Genomic DNA, 25,126 nt, shown 5'->3' with positions numbered 1-25,126 from the left:
TTGAAAATCACTTAATCACAGCAAGTCATTGAATTGAATAGCCGTATGGGAGTGAATCATGTCACTCCTTTTTCTCGCCATCTCTCTGAGCCACTCAGCCACCACCGATCTTCCACCGAGGTCAGCAGTAGCCCTCTCTCTCTCTGACAATCGTTTGTAAGGTCGGGAGGTTTTTTTTTCTAATATATTTTTTACAAACCAAGTCAACAAACTGTGCCTGCTGTGGACTGGCAGTGTCCCAGAACATTTGGTTCGTGTTGCACACAGAACCTCAGCCATCACAACAAATGGGTAATCTCGACTCTTTTTATAGAACGCAAAACAATTGGAGTTAAAGAGTATGGATTCATAGCGTATGAATGCGATCTCATCTCGAGACTTTGTTCAGAAACAGTGAACTTATTTATTATATAAAGGAATCAGTCATTGGTCTCTGTGAGTCTATAACTCACTATGCAATGCTACGAGTTTCTACGTGAGTCTTTGGGTCTCTGAATCAATATGAAGCAATGTGTGTTTTTATGTTATCTAAATGTGACTTTATCTTAAGTCGCCGTACAGAAACAGTGGGGATACTTATTTTATAAAGAAAGAGATGCACTCGGTTATCGACTCGACTGATTCTTTCTAATCTACCAGGTCACGCCCACTAAGCGAAAACGCTCTTTTTCAGAAACGACATTGCCACAAATGATAGCTCAACAAAGTGGCTTATCACGTGGACATTTATAGCAGCCAAATACTCTAAGCGCGTGTTGATTCTAAATGTGGAGGGGGAGGGGGGAAACTGGAGGACCCGGAGAAGAATCCACGCGACCACGAGGAGAGAGAGATGCAAACTCCAAATATACAGCAGCAGGCGCCAGGGTCAGAGAAATGAAGGGAAGCTCTTGAGCCTACGGGGGGGGGGGGGTGGAGGCAGTGTGGTGGGTGGGCAGGTGGGTGAATTGTTACGTGCCTGTTGCATACGTGGGTAGCACGCATACCACAATGCCAGCTATTCGTGGATCTTCTCAAGTGTCCTGCTCGTCCACACGCACGCCCCACCTGCTTGTTGGGTCTCCGCATCCCGGCAACTCGCACCCAACCACGGAGTCATTTCGCCGTCCCTCGTTAATCGACCGCGGGGTGAAGGCCTCGCTACGCCATCGCAGTCACGGGCGTGGTTTGGCCAGACTTGGGCACGCTTATCAGTCTGGGTTTGATGGTGGAGGAGAGCTCAGGACAGGTTCGGGTATCACTCGCCACTGATGTTAGCCGGGAATCGAATTGTGCACGTGGCACGACCCATCGCGCCATCGTTCGACCGATGCAGCGACATCGTTCGTTACGTCCGAAAAACCAAATCGCTTGTTTCAGATTTCGTAAACTAAGCAGGCTTTGAGCCTGGTTTGTACTTGAGCAGAATTTGAGGCTGGTTCGAATCTAGGCTTTCATGTATATTGAACTTCGTTCGCACCGTACATAACCAACCGTGCTAATCAGACGTGTTATTACAATAGAATTGTAAGAACGCGCCTTTTACTTTTACAAGAATGGCTGATAAATAACGCATTCATTTTGAGCCGCAAATATTTCATTTGCAGTACACCACATTTGACCAACATTCTTGTTAAGAAACATCACTGCTGCAGAGCTTATTGTTTCATTTATTTCACAATTGTCTCCGTGTAGCAGTGATCTTCATTGCAAAGGCTCACGGGTCACTGGCGGTCCCTGATGTGCGACCCCAGACAATACACAAATGTGAAAACACCCCCATCACCGTGCTGCTGTCAAACACAATGGTTTCAAACGTGTGGTGGCCCTCACACCGATGTCTTATCGGCGAAAGTGGCCCCCCTCTGAACATTGGTGGAGAACATTGTTCTGTAGCCTGAGGAGGGAGGGGGGGCGATGGGGGTCGATGGGGGGTCGAAGCGGCTGTTTGTTGTGAGCACTGGGCTCTCATTCCAGCGATCTGGATTCTGTTCTCAAGGTCCCCAGAGTCCCGAATTTCCTGCTAATTCACTTGACCTTCTTTTTACCCAACAGGGGCCTCTCCCCCCAGTCGACCCAACCTGAAATAAATACCTGGAGTTGCATTCGCAGTCGCGGAGGAAATGAAAGTTTAAAGGGCAGCCCGTCGAGCCGTCGTGCCGTCTGTTGAGGAGGAATGAGCAATCGATGGCAGCAATTATCCCAGAGGACCTTAATTGTCGGGCTCATTAATCAAATTACCTGCAACACTTAGAGCCACCCTAACTTGAATTACAATCCTTTGCCCTCTGTAGTCCTGTAGTGTCTAGGCAACTGTTTATCTCAATTGTTCTATTGGTGTCATGTCACGAATGCATTCGGATGTTTCGCAGAGAAGTGCAACCCATCAATGTTAGAGAATGGCCCGCAGAAATGGATATGACAGGTCTACCTCTGAAATCCTTTCATGTGACCTCTGGCACTTCCCCATGCACTCTTCCCCCCGTGAGCAATGGTCGTTGAACGGACGTCAGAACGATTTTATAAATTCTTAGAGTGGCAATGTAACCTAATTAAATGCAGAACCGAATTTAATGCAATGGGATATCGTTGTAGAGTCATTGTTGACTTGGCTGAGACCATCAACGCTTGAAATCCCGATTTTATCATAGGGGTCTGCTGGGACAAACGACGGCTCAGGAACAATGCAGTGCCCTACATCGTTTTTCAGAAGGGTGGGTCCAAATATTGAAAAAAAAGTAGAGAATTTGTTAATTCTGCTAAATATGTTTTTAATCATCACTTGATCTAGCAAAAGCAGCAGATTAGTCATGGGTATAGTCATTTTCAAACCCAAGTTTGAAATGCATTTTAACATTTGCAGCACAGGGAACGAACATTCCACGACCTCTTGGAGAGATGCACGGAGCGTTTTTTTAAAGTCGTAATAAAATAAAATTAACCGCAAAACAATTGAAGGGACAATGGAAACATTTATCGCGAGAACGCAGAGGTGGGATGGGAAATGACATCAATTTCCATCTGCCAACCCTTCCCACCGTTCATTCCGCCCTCACGGGGCCCTCTCTCATTGCCACTGTGCAGGTTCATCTCGTCCAGGGAAAGCTCCCACGGCACTCGAGCGGCATTTTCCATTTTATTATCACTGCGAAACAGCTGCGAATATGTTTTTCAATTAATTTTATTAAAAAAATTAACACTCGGAGGCCAATGGTGCCAACGAAACGAACGAGAGAGCAAAAGTGAAACGGTACGAAGGAGTTTGTGAAAATTAGATGACGAACAATAGGCTTGTAATGATTTACCAAATCGTTGATTTAAACGGTTTGTAGTGCTCGCGATGCACAGAGAGAATAATGCGTGTGAGAATTGATCATTTACCATTCATACAAATTAGTTGGCGCTTGCACAGTGGTTGGCACACTGCACTGTGAACTCGGCGACCTCAGTTTGATTCCTGACCACGGCTAACATCAGTGGCGAGTGACATATGAATCGGTCTTGGGCCGCGCCTCCACTTCACCAACCGGCACTAACCAGAATGGTGAAGTGTACTCTGCTGTGTCCAACATGACTTGGTGTGGCCTTCATCCAGCGGCGGATTGACAAAGAACTCTAAATTATTTCATAATTATTATTTTAAGATGAACACGATATGCTAATAACATATGCATACCCGAACAGAACAAACATAAGATAATGTAGCCATTTTTATTCCAAACACGTGGCCCATATAAAAGGGTTTTCTGATTTATATCTTGTGCTAGACTTCAGCCTATACCTCATTGAATGAACGTGGTTCATCCGTCGACAGTCATCATTTTTTCAGACTTTTAAATCACTTAATGGATATTGCATACATCTGTTCGTGGGCGGTGGGTTTTTTTTGTTGTTGTTGCAGATGTGGTGAGATTGCCTGTGTGTAACGCAATGAGGTCTAGAGCCATCCAATCCTAACTTCATGGGCAGTTCCAAGATTTCAGATGTACATTTCACACACTTAAAACAACGTGGGTATATGTCCGTATATAACCGTGAAGTGAGGTTTCTTTACGTGGGCTAAAGCATGTCAGCAATGAGGATTGTAATTCATGATATAAATAATCTCTCGCGCCCTACTTGATGAAGGATAAATGCCAATAAAATACCGCGGGGGTGTCGGATGTACTCACACTTACGGTGCAATCTCGCACCTCCCATTAGCACGGTTGGTTACGTACGGTGCGAAAGAAGTTCAACACACATATGATCCAAGCTGGTACGGTGATAGTGCATTGATTTTTGTTCATGTGTCACACCACTGATTCGTTCAATAAATATGCCACACTTTTTGTTTAAACCCGTAGATAATTACTTTCAAAATTACACATTATATGTATTGTTACGATTCATTTGGAAACGTTAACTGGGTGGTTGCCTAACTTGTGGAACTGCCCTTGCCAATGGCATCTGACAAATCCAGCTTCATTGTGTTTAACAAGAACAGCTGCCTCTACTGATGAGATCGCGAAACCAGTTCAGAGTTTGGTTTAACAAAATTATTCTCGATATTATTCTTCTAGAAATACAGTAGGCTGATGACTAAAAGCGTTGTTAGTTTATACGCGGAAATATGCAATATAGATGTATGTTTATATATTGTTACCCATAACGTACCACAACAACGCATAACAAGATTGTATGTTTGTATAATTGGACCGTTTCTCAGTTCCCGATCTTAAAACTATTCTGCCTCTTTCCCCCATATCGATCCCTCCACACAAAAATAAAAGTAACATGTACACATCCCGTCAGCTACACGGCCTTGCTCTTTTGCTGCGCCGTTATCAGCTGTTTATCGTTTTGTTTACGTTTGTTTCCAAGTGTTTGATTTGTGCTGTTCTCGTGTTTACGTGACCCTGCTTGGCAGAGATCACGTGTTGTAGCGACGCATTCAACGCCAATCTGTGGCTGTGATCTCTGTGTGTGTTATGTGTGAGGCCATTATGTCCCCTGAAGGTCTCTAAGATCCCAGCTCACAGAGGCTTTGGTCGATGGGCGACCTCGCTATTCCCCGCGTAGCAACGCCCAGACTCTGGAACTCTCTTACCCGAGAGCTAAGAGTAAACTAAACTCTAAACTATGTTCATCTGCTTGGTTCTTTCGGTAAAGTCACGTAGAAGTGAAATAATAAAATAATAAAAATAAAACATAATAAAATAATTCTCACGACGTTTCGGCCACAACGCAAGCAGCCGTCAGACCTGTTCTTCACCTGAGGACGGCTGCTTGCGTTGTGGCCGAAACGTCGTGAGAATTATTTTATTGTTTTATTTTTATTATTTTATTATTTCCCTTATACGTGAATTTACCGAAAGAACCAAGAAGATGAATCCTTGCAGTTACGAAAGCTTTAAATCGAAATCTAAACTATGTTGTATTTTACCTGGTAAGGGCCCACTGAACTATGTAGGCTCTTTTTCAGAATCGGCCTGGCCACAAATGGTAGCGCAACGGAATGGCTTATCACGTGGGAATGTATCGCAGCCACATACTCGAAACGAGTGTTTATAAATATGGAGGGCAAAATCGAAAGACCCGGGAGAAAAATCGACGCGACCACGGGGAGAGAGACACGCAAACTCCAAATATGCGGCAGGCGTCAGGGTCGGGATCGAACCCATTGCCCGAGACGTCGCCAATTATTTACTTGTTCTACAACACTGTCTCAGTCACGATTGTGTTGCGTGCTTTTGTACTGTATTACGTTTTGTTTCAAATTAAATGTTCAGGTATGTAATTTAATACTCCTGATAGGATGTACCGGCTCTGTGTGAAAGGTGTCCATTTGTTTGATGACCAACACTGAGGCAATATTGACCAACAAATGTAATCTTATTGTTTAAATAGACTGACACAACTATATTGATTTTAATGGTGTAACAATAGTTAGTGAATACATGTACGTGAAGATGAGTAATATGTATAAAAAGCACGACTTAAATTGATGAGACAAAGTTCCCCAACTAGCTCTTTAGACCGCTGGGGCAAGGGTTGTCAGCAAGCACCGATTTCAGCTGACGGAGAACACGTGGAGTCGTGGTGTGGCCAAAATCATGCCCAAGCAAACTTTGCCTCCTGAGTCAAACAAGTTGAGTCAACCTAGCAAGGGAATGCGAGCGAGAGTTTTTATACAACCCGCCACTGCTGTTAGCCATGCTTGGGAATCGAATCCGAGTTGTCTGCTTTGTGGCTTTAACAGACTGTAAGAGCACGTGCTCTTAGCGAGCACCTATGAAGGTGGGGACGGCACACGAGGGGGTGGGTGGTCAGCACCACGCTCGTCCGCCTTTGTCTCCCCAGTAGCGATGTTTTTACACACCACACCAGGTACTCATTTTAGGCTGAGTCGACCTAGGTGGTATAATCGGCACTGGTGTTGGCCATGAGCGGGAATCGAACCTGGGTCGCCGGGTTTGTAGCGCAGCTGTGCCACGCCTCGCACACACAAACACATGCACGCACTGGCATACAGAGATAAATCAAAACCTAAAAAACTCGTTCTGTTGCAAATAAAACTACACCTTGGCAGTGTTACAGTAAAAAAAACGTTAGCAGATGGAGATTCTGCATATTTCCTGAACGCCAGTAAATTAAACGTTGGCAAAATAATCGTTGCAACGGGAGAGAGTTGGCGGTGCTGCCAACTCTAATCTGTCAGCTCTGAAAATCTTCCATGCAGCTGCGCAGAGAGCGGGCGTTTTTACAGCCGCGACTATTGTAAGCGCCACATGGCACGCCGCAAGAGGAGCCAGCACAACGTACGGGGGGGGGGGTGCTCATAGCCAGGATATTCGGCACGCCGGAACGCGTGTCTGGCTGGAGATTGTGTGTCGGGAGGGGAGGGGGGTGTGTGTAAGAGGGAGCGAGAAATATTCCGTGCCGTGAAGATGCCTGGCATGTGTGGCATTGCGCGGCGTGTGTATTCACGTGTTCGCGACCCTTATGTCATCCCACTTGCTTGGTTGTTTGACAAATCCGATTTTCGCACCCTGAGAAGCCGATTCCTGATTCTATGTTTTCTTTCTCTCATCATATTGATACTGGCAAAAAGTTTCCATAGATATAACTGCTCAACCTGAGATGTGATTACGTTTATACCGACATTGCCTTTGTTCTGTTCGCCTTTTGGCGTTCGCTGATCTCACAATGGTGAGACGAGGCCATACAGAAGGCTGTCTCTGCTGTAGGCCAATCAGTCTCCAAGACATGAGGGCATATATTGTAAGAGCATGTTTCGTTTGCATGTTTTGCCACAAGTGTGTGTGGTTAATAGCAGACTTTTTGCCTTTCAATAGGTATCTATTTTGTGTTTGAACATCTTAACACCTCTTGTTTCATTTCCAGATAGGGTGAAGCCAATGCTTATATGTTCAGAAACTTAGTTCTATATATTATTATCGCTTGTAGCTACGCTGTGTACACACACAGTTCTTCACTTCAGCTGGAACCATCCAGAACACTGCATCTGTGAATGATTCTGTCCGCGCCATATTCATCTCACACTGTTTGGCTCTAAACCTGGTCATAGGATAATGTGACTAGAGGGTACGGTAATGCAAGATTATTATGGGCGAGCGTTTTACTCGAGTGGTAGTGCCTCGATGTCGAATAATGCCTCCTCCAAGGCAGCCAAGTCCCCGTTCCGGAAAATATTTAGTGAGCAGTTAAGTCCGACTATGCGTATACTTCTTCTTGGTTCTTTCGGTAAAGTCACGTAGAAGGGAAATAATAAAATAATAAAAATATTACATAATACTGTAATTTTATGTGACTTTACCGAAAGAACTAAGAAGATGAATCCCTGCAGTCACGAAAGCTTTAATTCGAAATGTATGCGTATACTGTTCCCAATGTAAAGACTTTAGATGCTATTACTGTATTGTGTCCGAGAGTAAATTGTCATTTAAAAAGTGGAATGTATTCATCGCTACATATAGACAATATAACATTCCTCAGTCCACGATCGATAAATATCCCCACTGTTGCTGTACAGCGACTTGAGAATGTGGTCGCATTTAGATACCATTTACATGCTAGTTGATGTGTATACAGCTTCGCAGAGACCCACATAGACTCGCGTAGAGGCTCATCGACTTACATAGAGACTCATAGACTGACTATATGTAAGCAGAGTGAGTTATACACTCCCAGAGACCTGTCACCGATTGCCTATACAAAAGGGCTTCCTCATGCCATGCCAGTTCGGTGGGGTTGTTCGACTTTACTTAAGCATGCCAGTCGCTGTCGGGTTTGTTAGCGTGGATGCTGTGGCCCACGCCCGGTTCATTTGCCGCTCGCCACTGATGTCAGCCCTGGCTGGGTTTCAAACTCGGGTTATTTGCGGCACGCGCAACCCACCGTGCCACCACCACTCCGCCCCTTGTGGAATGTTTATATGTATTTTGTTTTATTAACGAGAAGCACTCGAAGAATGTAAGATAGGTGAACATGTCAGCCAATGTGGTGCCAATAGACGTTAAAATGGTAACGGGTGTGTTTTGGAAACCCTCACAATTTGTAAGACCTATGAGCAAATAATATTTGCGTTCCCTTTGGCTGCCTTAATGTTAGTGCCAGTGTAGGGGTTGGCCCGGTATCAGGAATGCACAAATTTCGTCTCTGTTATTTTTTTATGACCTCAATAGGGAGTGACCTATTATGATCAGTCCCATGTGTGTTATAGACACGTACATACACACACACGGGCGCGCGCGTGTGCGCAGATGCAGAGTATGCGTATACACACTTAAGAATGTTATCAGATTAATACAATACTAGAGGGGGGATTGTAAGCGCGGTGACTTTTTTTCACTGCATGCTGAAACCAGCCGAACTAAGTTCAATTCGAGGCTACCACCCTCCACTGACCCATACTGATCCGTGTGGTGAAGTAGCAGACTGTTGGGGAAAGTGCTGTTAGCGAGCACCTATGAAGGCTGGCACGGTACACGAGGGGGTGAGTGGCCAACACCACGCCCGACCGCCTTTGTCTCCCCAGTGGCGATTTTTTTAGACACCGCACCAGGTACTAATGTTTGAGGCTGAGCCGACCTAGGTGTGGCCCAGGACCAGTTCAAATAATCGTCACTGGTGTTGGCCGTGAATGGGAGTCGAATTCTGGTCGCCGGGTTCGTAGCGCAGCGCGCGAACCGCTACGCAACAACTCTTATGACGCAGCACTATATTGACAAAGAGCTCTGAGTTTTTAAATTATGTTTACGATACTAAAAAAAATGCGAAGTAAAAGTGAAACCGATGAAACATTAATGCTAACGGCGTAAAACCATGCGTAAGGAAGTAATAGCAAAGTAATTGCATGAGTCATCAGCCATGATCTATCCACTGCTGGCTGATGGCCTCTCCCCCACACAGTCTCATGATGATGCCACAATCCATCTCACTCGAGCGGATAAACTGATCTCATTGCTCAATCTCCTGATTAATCAGCACTCCCTCCTTTGGCTCTTCTGGCGATGTGCGCCCTGCCAGCCCACTCACATCTCTGAACTCAATTATGCCTCTAATTTGCAATTATTCTCCGATCCATGTGCTGATCTTTCTGTCTTTCAGCGTAAATCCAAGCATGAACCTCTCCTTGCTTCTTCGCATTTCAACTTTTGTTGTATGTATGTTGAACTTCTTTCGCACCATACATAGCCAACAGTGCTAATCGGAGGTGCGGGGAAGGAAAACAGACTAAACACAAGAAGCGTTTCTAATTAAATTAGTTTTAAATCTAGATTTGAACATGCATAGCTCCAGTGGCTTCCTAATATCGGAAGGAAGAGCGTTCCAGACGGCCACAGAAGTGCATCTGAAAACACGCGATGCGGTGACCGTCTTTGTTCGATGGTTTTTACCATTAATATTTAAAAAAATGAACAAGTTGGTTTGCGTGTAATTTGAATCGCTCCGAATCCAACACGACGGTGGCCAACTTAATAGCTGCCTCAGTCCCCCTAGCAGTGGCGTAGCGATCGAGTGCACAGCTGGTGCAGGTGCACGAAGGCCCCACAAGGCCGCAGGGGGCCCAGGTGCTGGGCCATGAAGAGGCATTGGACAAAGAGGGCCCCTATTTAATTCCTTGCACCAGGACCCATGCCAACCACGCAAAGCCCTACTGGGCAAGACACACGCAGCAATGCGGCGCACAACGATGCCGGTCAGCTTGTCCTCATACGTTACAGGCGCCAGAGGAGTTGGCGTGCTTGGCAGATCGAGGTGTAAGTGCTGTTTGTGTGTTTGCCACAGCAACAACAACAACAGCAGCAAAACTTGCGCTTGTTGACGCGAACGATTATTCAGATCGTTCGTGATGTTGCTTACGCAGATGGAGATCGTTGTGATGGAGCCCTCCGATGGTTTTGCAACGTCCGTTCTGATGTCCACGCGGGGTGTCAACAAAAGGGGCAACTTTCTCAAGCGGAGCGGCGATTTAGAAAGCGGCGCGCCTCGTGTAGCCGCGTGGCAGCAGCGCGGCGAGCTGGATCGAGCGTCCGATTTGTTCTCGTTTTGAAGCCGCGCTAGAGATTTGAATCTGCAATGAAAACGACTGTTAAAGGTCTCCCAACTCTGTCCTAATTTCTCGTTGAAGGAGACTTGCAAAGAAAGGTGTGTTACCAATTGCAAGAGCAGAGTGGGTTTTTTTCTTCTTCACGTTTGAGCCCGCTCGCCTGCTCAGTGCGGAGCGGATCGAAAGAAGCAACCAGCCGTTTGTTGATGGCGAGGGATTTGTAAGATAACGAAACGTCTGTCGAGAAGACAACAAACAAACAACGACCAACAATATAAAAACCTGCGGCAAAGACCATTATGCAAAGAGAAAAACAAAAGAGCGGGCAGGAAAGTGATACGCGAATTGGAAGTTGAGATAGCTGAGGTTATGGGTTGCGTGAGTGCGTGTGCACGTGTGTGTGTGTGTGCACGTGAGTGTGTGTGTACACGTGAGTGTGTGTGCACGTGTGTGTGTGCACGTGTGTGTGCACGTGTGTGTGTGTGCACGTGTGTGTGTGTGTGTGCACGTGTGTGTGCACGTGTGTGTGTGTGCACGCGTGTGTGCACATGAGTGTATGTACACGCGTGTGTGTGTGTACGTGTGCGTGTGCACGTGTGTGTGCACGTATGTGTGTGCACGTGCGTGTGTGTGCACGTGAGTGTGTGTACACCCGTGTGTGTGTGCACGCGTGTGTGTGTGCACGTGAGTGTGTATGCGAGTGTGTGTGCACGCGTGTGTGTGTGTACACGTGTGTGCACGTGTGTGTGTGCGTGCACGTGTGTGTGCACGTGTGTGTGTGTGCACGCGTGTGTGCACATGAGTGTATGTACACGCGTGTGTGTGTGTACGTGTGCGTGTGCACGTGTGTGTGCACGTATGTGTGTGCACGTGCGTGTGTATGCACGTGAGTGTGTGTACACCCGTGTGTGTGTGCACGCGTGTGTGTGTGCACGTGAGTGTGTATGCGAGTGTGTGTGCACGCGTGTGTGTGTGTACACGTGTGTGTGCACATGAGTGTGTGTACACGCGAGTGTGTGCACGCGTGTGTGTGTGTGTGCACGCGTGTGTATGCACATGAGTGTGTGTGTGCACGCGAGTGTGTGTGCGAGTGTGTGTGCACGCGTGTGTATGCACATGAGTGTGTGTGTGCACGTGAGTGTGTGTGCGAGTGTGTGTGCACGCGTGTGTGTGTGCGTGAGTGTGTGTGTGCACGTGTGTGTGTGCGCGTGTGTGTGCGGAGCGGTGGTGTAGCGGTTAGCGCGCTGCGCTTCGAACCCGGCCACCCGAGTTCGATTTCCGCTCACGGCCAACATCAGTGACGATAATTTGAACCGGCCCTGGGCCTCCCCTAGGTCGACTCAGCCTCAAACGGGTGTGGTGTTGGCCACCCACTCCCTCATGTACCGTTATGGCCTTCATAGGTGCTCGCTGACAGAACTTTCCCCGACAGTATGTTAAGGCTATACGTGGGATCTTTGTCTTTGTGTGTGTGCATGAGTGAGTGCACGTGCGTAGCGGTAGTGAAGTGGTTCGCGAACCCAGCGACCCGAGTTCAATTCCCGCACACTGCCAACATCTAAACTGGTCCTGGGCTTCCCCTATGTCGACTCAGCCTTAAGCGAGTACGTGGTCTCGATGTGTGAACATAGTCACGAGGGAGACATGGTGTTGGCCACGCAGCTCCTCGTGGGCCATGCCGGCCTTCGTGGGTGCCAGTCGCTCACAGCACTTGCCCTAAAAGTGTGCTAAGACTACAACGCGGCGGGGTGGTGGGGGGCGGTGATGCTTCGTGTTTTGCATGTGTGTGCGAGCTGGTGCGTGCGTGTGTATTTTGAGAAGGAGGGGTGTGGTCGTGCGGGGAAATGAGGAGGGAGCGAGGGAGGCGGAGAGGGAGGCAGGGAAAGATTTTACTGTGAAATGCAGAGGAAAGGGGAACACAAAGGGGAGTCCTGACTGTTGGTCGCGGCCGCATTTACGCACCTTCTACAATTCGAACGCCTCTCCGGTGAACGGAATCGCGCCTCTCAAGAATAATTTTGTTTCTTCTGAGTGGCACAGCAATGCGCTGACCCGAATCTAACCCCGACGTCATCCGAAATTTTTTTAGCCGTGCCATTTAAAAATAAAATAAACCTTCTAAAAAGAAGCTACTTGCGGTGAGTTTTACTAAAAATAATATTAATTCGCACGTGTACGCTTGTTATGCATTGATGGTTTATAATAATAATAAAAAAAAACACAAAAAATGTACGATGAAAATTGTCATGGCTTCAGTTCTTGAGTTTTGATCCAAAGTCTTTGTTCATGAAAGCCGGGCTGCACTTAATTGGATGAGGTCATGTCACAAGTATTACATTGCAGGATCGTGAGATATGGCGAGAGCTTAGGGAGGCTTTCATCCAGCGGTGGATTGATCATGGCTAATGATGCTGACGATGACAATGATGATGTCACAGATGGAACAGTGTTTGCAAGTAAGTAGTAAATTCCAGCGGGGTCTCGATTATGTATGGATGACGTAATGGCTCACAAGTTTTCTTGGCACAGCTCCTGACTTTGAAGTAGAGAGAGGGGAAAAGGCAAAGAAATATGATCACGGAGAAAAATAAATATGAGTTATTGTAGGAAATACTGAGTCCGTGCTTGGGGCTGACTCCACACTGTGCATGCATAATCAAAACAAACTGTGTCTGTACATTAGTGTTCAACAGCCGTGCAACAGTTTCTAACAAGACACACAAGCGCGTAAAGAGCACACAGCCGTTGTGCACAATTTATTATGCAAAAAAAAACCCCATCAGAACCGTCAAAATAAATGTTTTTTATTTAATTTGGTGATTATCTAAGACAATATGACCACAATGTGCTTCTTCGGGAAATTCCGATGGCCTTTTGCACAGTTCTTTTGACGCATGTTCGCGTCCTGCTTGAAAGTTGTGGTTTTACAACCGGCACCACGAAGCCCTTTTTATGCCTCCCTCATCATTTACAGCTTTGAGTTGTGCAAAAGAAGACAGCTTACTGTATGCGAAATGCGGTGAATTCTATACAACGCTCACATTTTTTTCATCAACTCACAGAATTGTAATCAGTACGAACTTTATTGAATGCACGTGTTATAACTGATGTCGTTACTTGCTAAATGGTGCTAAGTGGATCGTTGCATCACGTGACCGTGATATATTGGTTTGCGACTCGAGGAGGCTTTCATCCAACAGCGGAGTATTGCCGGTGGCTGATGAGGATTGATGACGACGATGGGCTTCACAAGAACATTTCCAAACGTACAATGTTTGGTGGAAGTAATACATCATCTTAAGAGCAGAGGAACAAAAAAAAATCATGCGAAGCGGCAACGTCGCGTAAAGCTTTCCTGTAAATCAACATAAAACATCTGCCGGGAAGTTTTTTTTTTGCACGGCATAAACAATGGCTCGTGAGACTATAACCGCCCTGTCGGTTATGATGCAGCGCTCAGCTGGGACAGACAGAGGAGCAGACCTGGGGGAGAGAGCGCGCAAGGAGAGAGGTGTTTGTGCGGCTCTACTCGGGGGCTGCTGCAAGGACCCTTAAGTAATGAAAGCCATCTGCACGTGGAGTTCAGGGAGCACAGAGCTTGGAATGCAAGACCACCCTTTTCCTCCCGCAGTGTGGAGCCAGCTCTCAAACCCCCTCCTGCCTCCCCCAGATGGCTTCCTCGTGTTTATAGTGATGCTGGTGGTAGTGGCCAATACCCGATTCTACTGCACCCTTCCTTCTCCCCAAAGTACCCCCACCCACCCACCGACCCACCACCATCCCTCTTCCTCTGCCCCTTCGTACCCTCTCCCCCCTCTCTCTCTCTCTCCCCTCTGCAGTCATCCCACCGCGAACCACCACCCTCATATCCCTTGCGTTCCCCACCCCTTCACTTGTTAAACACACAGGCGGCTCTGGGCATAAGTGTCACTGACATTATTATAGGTCTGCCAGGAGCTGGGGTGGGGGGGGGAAACTAAAATCAGGTGACGCGGTCGGTCATAGAGGAGGAGGAGGAGGCCCTGAGTTACGGAGAGAGGTTCTTTTTTTTTAAGTGAACCGCATACACCCGACGCTACTACGTGTGCCGCGACACCGAACGGTGCGCTTTGAAAGCGAACCGTGACCAACAGCGGTTCCAAGACAAAGCGGGCAGCTGCGTTGAATCTGTACAGGAAGTTTGAGACCCATTTTTTTTCTCTCTTCTCTCTCTCTCTCCATTTTTCGTCATTTTTTTGGGAGGGGGGGGAGTTTGTAAACGTCTTGGAGTGGTCGGCTCACTTCCTGCCTCGGAGAGAGAGTTGGGGGGGGGAAGGGAGCGTTTGCTGCTTGCTACTCGCGTCACACACACTCACACACACACGCGCGCGCGTGCGCTGGTCTCTCTACAGCTAAGAGTGGCGCTTCTCTCGTCTGTCCACACCTCGGCACAAGTTCGAGATTAATCTTGGAGCTCCCCACCCCGCCCTGCACCCCCCACTCTCCGACAGACGACATGAGCGAGCCTGAGGACGCCGCTTTAAAGAACATGACGTTGGGTAAGAAGTTTTGTCTTCAAGATTTTAATCAATTAATGACACAGCTATTATTGTGGGAAGTGGTAACAGCTTAATATATTTGTTTTTTGGTTTGTTGTATATTCATTCTCTGGAAATTCTGGCCAGATTGTGGTGTCCAACCCTCCCAGCGATGAAGCAAACTTTTTTGTAGACCAAATTTTTGACGAATAATTATCAGCAAGCGCAGATTAGCGCGGCATTCGTGCTCAACGCAGTAAATTTGTCGCCATCAAATTCATTGTTGGACTTCAAAGAACTTTTGTTGATGGATTCTTGCGATACTTTTAAGAGCACGCGCAGGGCTACGAGCGGCCACGTCCTGTACGGGGAAACACGTGGGAGGAGTTCATCCGCCCTGTCGGTTTGCGAGATGTTTACAATCTCAGAGGCGTTTTAAGGAATGCGGCCATGTAGATGGATGTCTTGTGTTTTCAGAGTTGTTTAGCAATTTGCCATCATCTAAAATAAGTCCTGTGCTTTTGAACGTCTTGCAATCAATGGGCTCAAAGCGTATTGAGATTCTAAATAGCATGGCTGTTTTTCTGTTGGCTTTTTTTGTTTTACAATCAAGCAGTTCCACGAATTCGGCAAACTCACAGTCAAATTGCATTAATCATGCAAATAATACATAGTGGGTGTTATTTTCAAGGTTATTAACTCGCGTTTAAGAAAATATGGCTTATTTACATGAGACATCTATAATGAAACTCAATGGACCATTACCATCCTAGCGAGGGTGAAATAGTATTTCGCACGATTACGTCTGAAAACCGTGGTTGTTTTATGAGCGTTTCTCCCTCATCAAGAGAGGTGGATAAGTTATTTCTATCTGAACCACAGTCCTGATTGGTCGACATACTAATTCCCCGGTAGAAGAAGCAACTTGATGGTCAAATTCACGATTACCCACATCTCTGAAGTGTCTGAAATGTACGTCCAACTCTCGTAAGTGTCCAATTATGGAATTTGCAATCTGTTCCCAGTTGGGTTGTAGCTATTCATCCCGTCCCCCTGTTTATCCAATGAACTGTCAAGATTCAGGGGCTGAGCTTTTTGGTGGGGAATGTAGCGGACACTCGTGTCTACACGAAGCCCATTGCATCCAACACATACGCATCTAAAAAACATTGATTTTGACGCACAATTCCATTGCATGTATCGTGAGCATAAACATGCATTGTTAATCGATCAATCGATGGCTCATTAGACCTTTTACTTTTTTTTGTTTCGATGATTGGCAGCTGTATTCGTTTGCTACATCAGTTAGCCTTGTTTTGGTGTGCATTATTCATAAACAGATGATGCAATAATTCAGCCATTTTTCAGTCCATTGCAGGATTGAGTATTTCCCACGCTATAGCGGCCATTGGGGTTCATTTGACTTTACCACGCTGGTCATTGCACATTGGCGAAGACCAGTTCAGATATCATTCGCCACTGACGATAGAGATGGTCAGGCAATTGAACTTAGGTCGCTGGGTTCATAGTGCGGTGTGTTAACCCACTGCGTCACTACTCCCCACTGATGTGCATTCACAGGAGTCATTGCGACATCAATTGGAACGCGTCTGTTGTGAGGCTACATTTAAACTATTGGGATTAAGCAAGAACTTCAGCTGATAGATTAGGGTCATGTTGACTTTTTCCATTGTTATACGCACCTGGTCATGTTGACTTTTTCCATTGTTATTCGTACCTTTCAACATGTCTAGCGCATTAAATATACTTGAAAATAATTATCGTTAGCAATGGTCCCACCAGTTCATAGCGGACAGCTCTTCTGTCAACCCACTGCTTGACAAGACCTCGGCACGCCGTGTCGGTCATGGGGGATTGTTTGACCATACTTCGCCACGTGGCTTAATGCGGGTTGGTAAAAGGCTTCAGATATCACCGAGCGCCGGTGTTAGCTGTGTTCAGGAGTCAAACTCAGGTGGCCAGGTTCACAAGCACAGTGGATTGACACAAGGTCTGTACAAGTATTTGCTGGTCTTACGTTCCAAAGTTTTCCCAGCTGCTAGCGACAAGAGAAGTTGGGTCTTATTAACCACTGAGTAAATTGGCAGGCCTATTTGGTTGCATAAGCGCGCGCAGCCCTTTTGTCAATCCATTGTTGGCTAAGGGCCTCCTCATGCCGTGCAGGCTATGGGCTGTTTAACCATACTTCACCACGCTGGTAAGTGTGAGTTGATGAGACCGGCGGGCATGCATGTGGTAGCATAGACATACGGTACAATCAGTGTAGTTTGCTGCACTGCGCTCAACATAGCACCGCAGCCTATACCACCTATTACGCACAATGGTCGTTTGTACGCAAGCACTCTGCAGGCTCCAGTGGGCTTGGCTTCTGATAGCTGATGATAGCGTGTGCATTGTGGGCAGTGTCGTAACGACATTGTCAGCTCAGGGGGTGCGGCAATCGGTCAGGTGGGGCCCCAATATTTGATTTGTGCAATTTGCGGAAGCCGCACGTCACTGCTCTAATGAAATTGAAATAAAACGTAAAACGTAAATGAAAGCATTTTCATGAAAATACATTTAAATTCGTATTTTTTGTTGTTGTTCTTTAACACTCTTGGTAAAAATTATAATCTCATAGCTTTGGCGACCAGGGGGTGGGGGGGGGGAAAGGCACCCCCTGCCCCCACGATGGTTACGCTCCTGGGAAGGGTTGATTTTGTCAAAGTCTATATTGGTTGTGTGGCTGTAAAAATATATATATATTTGGAAGACCCTCTTACAATCTCTTTTTTACGGCAATAGGCGTGATTGGTTAATTATATCCCATTAATACGGTCTCTTGTTCTCAAATGTCACTCAAGGAGAGGCTTTAATTGCGCTCGCAAAAAAAACGGCGGCTTCAGTAAACACAAAACCCCAAACGGAACTGCAATTACGCTAGGATTTCCAAGGCCGGGGTGGCACTGTTAAACAAAGGTTACGTGTTTAGTTGTTTACAGCCCAGAGGCATTATAAACACGTGGAGAAGGTCAATTGTGATGATGCCGTATTCTCCGGATTACGACGCACTCTCTTCCACGTACAAGTTGGTGGTTGCTTCTTATAATCCAGTCGGTGTGTGTGTTTTTGTCTTTTGTACAACTTTATTGACACCTGGCACATGTTTTTGGGGTCGGGTGTTTTTTTTTTACTTTTTGGAGCATCTTATAATTCTGGAGAATACGGTACTTCAAATTGTGATTAATTGCTAATTCTGGTGAAAGCTAAGAAGCCGTGGTCCTCAACGCCAGTGTCTGCGGGGACAAATGTGAATCGGGCAAAGATCTCTCATGCCAAAACAGCACATGTTTTCCCAATTTGTGCACATCACATGCTACGTTGCAGAGACACTGCTTCTCGCAGTTGAAACGAGCGAAACACAAGCGCCTCATTGTGGCCACGTGGACTCGATTGTGGCTACGACGATGCCCTTAAATATTCCTTGTATATACAATGGAGCACTTGTAATCGGGTACTTATCAAGTCATTGGATCCAATATAATGCAATCAACAGAATACACGTTGCCCGTGCAAAAGAGGAAATTATTCACATGAGCCTGGATTTTGATTTCCTTTGTTAAATAAAGGATAATTAAGGGGTCGTAGCGGTGGCACTTTGGTTCGCGCAACGCACTACAAACCTGGCCGCTTGAGTTCAGTTCCCTGCCATGGCTTACATTAGTGGCAAGCGGTACCTGAACTGAATCTGGGCACACCCCTCCACCAGTCCTCACTGACCAGCCCTTAGAAATATTGTCAAAAAACTGCGAATTACCGACACTGCACGGGAAGGTTTTCATCCAGCAGTGGATTGATAACAAATCGTGTTTGAAAGGACTTTACTCTGTCCCAGATATTACGGGAATCATTGATAACATTTTAAATTTTCGCACAATATCATTTTATTTATTATTCTGAATTGTATATCTAAATGTTTTAAAATTGTGCATTCTTAAACATGGTATTGTGGTTATGGCAACGAGTAAAGAAATATATTATGTGTACTCTCCAATTGCCTGGGTAAGAAGTGTCCTTGCCCAATCCTGGCCAACTGGCTCAAAAACTCAACAAACAAAAATATTTTAACTCTTCTTATTATGACCATCATAGGCAAACAGTGGGTGATGCGCACGCAGTGTCTGCATGTGACATGAGCCTTGTCTTGATTGATTCAAGGGATGCTGCGACCGGCACGTAGCTCGCGACGGCCTGCGATTGACCCTTGCTTGGCGCTCCGTGATCGCACCTGCGCACGCACACACGCACACACACACACGTACACACGCACACACGCACACACACACGCATGTACACACACACACCTTGTCACCGATACTTGGCTGGATCCCATCAAGGCTCAGAGCTGAGCTCTCACTCCTCTTGTGCGCTCGGCTACATGTCCACAGGCCAGCATCATCCTTTACGAGACATGATTTCCTCCGCCCACGCGGCAGATATCTCAGTCTCTGTGTCTCGCTGCCTTCATTTTGCTCGCTTCGTGTTTTTTGACGTGTTCAGTTGCATGTGCATAACAACACCACCACCACCACCAACTACCACCACCACCACCAGCAGCACGCATTGCCACGGCTCCCCAGGGCGGGGCCCGCGCGAGGAGGCTGATGCTGCGAGAGGGGCCACACAATCCATCGATGTGTGCTTTGTTTACTGCTAAGCTTCCAGGCCAATGCTCTCCGGACCGCCTTCACTAAACCCGCACAGACTAGCACGGTGAAATATATCACCAAATGATCAAATCGCCCCCGCAAAAGCCCGCACGATGTGTGGCGAGGCACTCATCCACCCTGCAGCAGATTGACAAGAAGGTTGTCTGTACGAGTCCACGCGCGGGGCAGTCGGTTGAACCTATTGTTCTGGCTGCGTCCGCGCAACCACAGCTGGAGAAGGGAAGCGAGCAGAATCAGTATCACCGCTCAACTCCACGTAACCCCCGAAGCTGCGAGCACCGCGCGCTGGGGATTAGCTCTGTGGTGTAACTGATACGGCTGTCATGTGAGCGCACGTGGCGCGTGCAACAACAACACCAACAACAGTGACCCATGTGCCTGTGCACATGGGGCGATGACAAAAGAAAGGCGCGGGGGAAAACATTCGAGCAGTGCTGACTAAATGAATAGCCTTAAAGTGTCTTATCAGCAGCGGCGTATTACGACGTGATTCGTTTCAATCCCAGGTATCGTGTCGTGGCCGCTTTAGTCCGAGCTATTGTAACGTAGGGTCGAGAGCTCTGCTCGCGCGCGCTCTCTCACTCACTCTCTCTCTCTTGGTTCAGCGGGAAATGATTGCGGCACGGCGGTTTCGACTCGAGCAATAGTAGCACGGCGGATTCCGTCCATGCCTCCATCAAGAAATAAACCCGTCGTTGGGGCACCTCCTCTGCTGCCGATTCACAAAAACGAGAGGTGTCACTTAAAGTTCGGGTTCTGGTTGCGCGTTTGCGCGTGGCCCTGCCCATAACCTCGGTGGCCCTCCGGAGAAATTTTTTTTTTTCAGGACGTGGCTTTTTCAGAAGTTTCCTGTGGCGAAGGGAACAGGAGAACCGGTGGAACAAAAAATGTGTATTCCCAAGCGTCGTGGCCGTCATCCGGTTCACTATGTGCTGTTACGGGCATCCGAGGCCTCACCCCTCCATTGTGTTTTGATTGCGATTGCCGTTAAAACAAAACAAAAAAGTAGTGTCCCGTGGAATTGGGATGGTCCTGCAGAAGCCGATAAAGAACGCGGATCGGAAATGAGCTGACGCTTTAACTTTTAAGAGAGCCGTTCGGAAATGTTTCTGAGCGAGCAACCTTGCCTGGGAGTTCACGGCCGTTGAGCAAAAATTAAGCTGCAATTGTGGAGTGCAGAAGTGAAAATTGCTTTTAAGTAAAGTGAAGTTACCCACTTTCTGCTGATTTCATTTTCTTGGGTCCTTTTATTCCATGGGGGGGGGGGGGGGGTTTGTTATGATTAAACCATTTTACTTAAACCGGTCTGATGTTGCTTTATTTAAAGCAACAAATGCATGGCATCTGGAAAAATAAGCAAAATAAGCAAAATGTGCAATTTCATTTTATTAGCAAAAATGTCATGCGCAAAACACATTACTCCAAACAGTTTTTTTACGAAATTAAATATATATATATTTTTAAATGATGGATTGAATTTTATGTACGCTTTTTTTGGCAGCCTTAACAATACTGTTTTTTCCTGAAAAAAAGATTTGAACATTAAATCAACAGCTGCTTTCGCATTTAAACCACATTCCATTTTCTGACGCAGTCACTTTCAGTAGGCGATTCATCGACGACTCGTGTTTTGCATAAACATACTCAAGCAATGAAGTGACTCGCAACAAGCAGAATGAGAGCAACGTTTGTATATGTATACACACACACATATTTATTTATATAAAGATTTTATTCAAATATTTCAGCTCATTCTTTCGCAGATCTTCGTAACAATAATAATAATTATTGCGTCGCATGCAGTTGAAGCAAACACGGTTTCGTTTACATCCCCATTCGGACGCGACGTGATTCAGAGACTGCTCGATTAGAGAAGCCCATGGCCCAAAGATTGTCGCTGTTTAGCGTTAAAACGCTAGATCTTATTTTAATGCATCAATGCCGAGCGGATCGTATGAGTGCCCGGTTTATTAAAGGTTCAATCGGACCTGGTGGTGCTTTCGAGATACATTCCAGTATGATTGGCTGACAATTTACATGATTGGGCTTCTGGTCGTAAATTGTGGTAATTGCGGTGCGCTGTGATTTTCATCCACAGACTCTTTTTTTTGTGTGGAATATATGAGAGAGACCGTTATGGAATTCAGATGTGGTTTCCTGTTACCGAGGCCGTTCGTGAAAACTTTCACATTTCAACCTATAGCTTTTTGCCCTATTTAATGCGGCTAATCATTATCTAAGAAAAAATATCTTCAAGATATATTATTATTATTAAAACACACTTACGATACATGCTCTTTGTGGGTTGTATGCTGTGTGCGTTCCCAATATCTCTGACAGCTCTATGCCCAACCGAAGGGTTTCACCGTACTCTGATGTTTGCATTGTTGCTTGAGTTTGGCTGCTGTGCTATTGTTTTCCTGGCCGTGAACCAAAGGGGAAATGAAAGTGTAATGAGTCCCATACGCACGTGAACGGGAGAGACGGAGTTTTTCATGCGATGGGATGCTAGGACCTGCTCTGCACGCGGTGGTATCGTCAACTCGGCAGAGCGAGTGTCAACGTCATGTGGCCATTGATCATCCTTCTTTTGAGGAGCTTATTTTCGCAATGAAAAAACAATGTTGGCTTCTACATGAGTAAATGCCTTCATTTTCTGGGCTTAAGTACAAAAAATCATATTGACACTCAAATTACAAGCGAAACTGGGATTTCATTCGAAACGATATTCGCTTTAGAACCTGGGTTGTAATTAAGTGGAAAGAATAGCATCCGTAGCATTCAATGAAGTGGAAAGTAATGGACATCTATTTCTCGTAGAAACATTAATTGTAGCATTGTAAGTTAAAACCACATTTAAGTGAAACGCATTAATGTTTCTAAGTACATGTTACAATATTGTGGGGTTTTTAAAAAAAAATATTCATCTCAATCATGAGAGCGCATCACGTTCATTAAATGTGTTTTGCATGAAAGTGATACTTTACCAAATTGTGCATCAATGCCAACATCATTCAATATATATGATAATACGCAGCATGGTGTCGCCGTGCAATACTATGTTGTGCGTCGCTATATCAGAATAAGAGCGCACACGAGATACCACCCATAGTGGAGACAGAGCAACGAAATCAGCTGGCATGGAGGTGCCAGCTTGATTGTGGCATGGCTTTCGGAGGCCTCTGTGCAGCAGTAGATTGAACATGGCTGATGATGGTGAATAGGTCTGGGTGATTCCTGCAGACATTATATTCTGTTTTCACAATTCCTCAATGGGTGAGTCCCATTGATGCCGATTATGATGATGGTCGATATAATACTGATCATCGCAGTTATTGTGTTTGTTACCACTAAAGCCAATGTTTTCATCGTAATTATTATCCTCATCATAAATAATTGGTGTTTTTTTTATTGAAGTACGGCTGTCGCCCAGACAAAGCACGATCACCCACCGTGATGTGTTTCATTTTTAAAGCAAAGCTTTGCGGGTTTTATTTTTTTAATCAGAGTTAATAAATCATTGCATGAAGTGCATGAATTGGAAATTGGCTTTGAGCCAGCTACACTTGTTTACATCAGCGAATGTAATGTCAGCCAATTTTAAATGCGCAAATATCAAGTGAAAATAGTCGAAAATATATAACAATTTTTTTCTGTCATTAAATCGTTTTGCATACACTCACAGGGATTAATTTCGCACTGACTATTTACGAGTCGTTTGCAGACTGATGCAGGCGAGTGACTGGTCGTAGCCATGGCTATAGCGAGACGTCGACTTGGATGTGATACGCCGTGTTGGAAAATATTTGTTGGGTCGCCGAGCCGGACAGACTCAGCTTGAAATTGAAGCCGTGTACACTCGTGACTCCACGTGACATGCGTTTCGGGATGTAATTACACGTAAAGCACTTACATGCAACACATGGGACGTGTCTTCAAAACATTACATCGACTCACATCTCATCGACATTCACAAATGGATGCTTGCGACACAGCCTAATCGCGACATTCCACACTCCGCGTGATAATTCTCGACAACCGTTGATCCGGAACCAGAATCATTACTGATGCCGAAGAAATCCGATGAGCCATGAAGCTCTTCTTCACAGCTGGTCCTGTAGTCTCTCGTAGCTCGATTCCGGGTAACTCATCGCGGTCCCGTTTGGCACGCAAGCCTTCGAAACGTCCAAGTCGCGAATTCTCGCGAGAAATTGACGCCGAGACCGAGTGCCGCTATGGAAAGCGACACCCCCCCCCCATCTCTCACAGATGAACTCACGCGCGCGCAAACCGCCAGACGTGCAAACTCCTCGCTGTGAACGCGGACGAGTGAGCCTGGAAGAGATTGTTTATTTGATATTGGTCAGTAATCTGAACAGCACAGTGGGTGTTTGGCCAATACGGATACCACCCACTGTGATCCCTGGGTCAGCCAACACCGTGGGACGTGGAAAGTTCAACAGAATGCCACTTTGAAGAATGTATGTGCAGGTGCATACATAGTCGAGATTAAGTTGACATTCCACGTATTTCTTTTCCCTTTTAAACATTTTAACCCATCTTATTTTCTCAATTGCTTGCACGAAAAACAATAAAAGGATATATATCTTTTTTTTCTGTTTTCCTCGACTCAAAACACAGGTGGAGCAGCAATGAGGCACGTGTATTGCATGTCGACACACATTATCTAGATCCAAATGTCTGCTCAATTTCTGACCCAACAGTAAAGATTGAAATCCAGGCGTGGGGGGAAATTGCTTGGCGTTTGACAGAGTGGAAAACCATCGAGTCAAGACTCGTGGCGCATTTTCAACGTGATAACGTCGCTCATTTTTTTTTCCTCGTCATTTTCCTCTTGCAAAATGACTCCGCTCGCCCTGGCCCTCTTTGTGTGTAAAATGAGTTTGCTTTGTAAATGCCGCGTTCCCCCCTCTCAGTCTCTCTATACATTGTTCTATGGATGGTTCTATCTGTAAGAGTGGCGGTGCAGTGGTTAGCGCACTGCACTACTAACGCCAGCCCCCTGGGTTCGATTCCCGTCAGCGGCGAGTTGCATCCAAACTCATCCTAAGCATTTCCTAGGTCGACTTAGCCTTAAATGAGTACCTCCCGCGGTAGGTACTCATCAGCGCTGGGGGAATTAAAGGCGACCGTGCGTGGTGCTACACCAATCTCTTTCATGCTGATCGGGACCTTGATAGGTGCTCGCTAACAGGACTTGCCCGCACGAATTGTTAAAGAGTAAATTGGGATCTTTGTCAATTCTAGATTTGAAGCTTTCGTGACTGCAAGCATTTATATTTTTAGGCTTTTTCGGTACAGTCACGTAGGTAAAAAATTAAAAT

At 46.1% G+C, this 25,126-nt stretch overlaps 1 protein-coding gene across 1 annotated transcript in view; it reads left to right on the top strand.

Moving 5' to 3' along the window:
- The first annotated feature begins 14,394 nt into the window (after positions 1-14,394).
- LOC144721613 (heat shock 70 kDa protein 12A-like) overlaps positions 14,395-25,126 on the top strand; it is a 46,923-nt gene continuing 36,191 nt past the window's right edge. The window contains exon 1 of the mRNA XM_078599389.1: positions 14,395-15,072. Coding sequence (XP_078455515.1) covers positions 15,030-15,072 — 43 coding nt within the window. The 5' untranslated portion in view covers positions 14,395-15,029. The remainder of the gene's footprint in view (positions 15,073-25,126) is intronic.

Source organism: Lampetra planeri, chromosome 12, assembly GCF_965212315.1.
Source record: "Lampetra planeri chromosome 12, kcLamPlan1.2.h2, whole genome shotgun sequence".
NCBI classification, from domain to species: Eukaryota; Metazoa; Chordata; class Hyperoartia; order Petromyzontiformes; family Petromyzontidae; genus Lampetra; species Lampetra planeri.
This window is presented reverse-complemented; position numbering and strand designations above follow the sequence as displayed.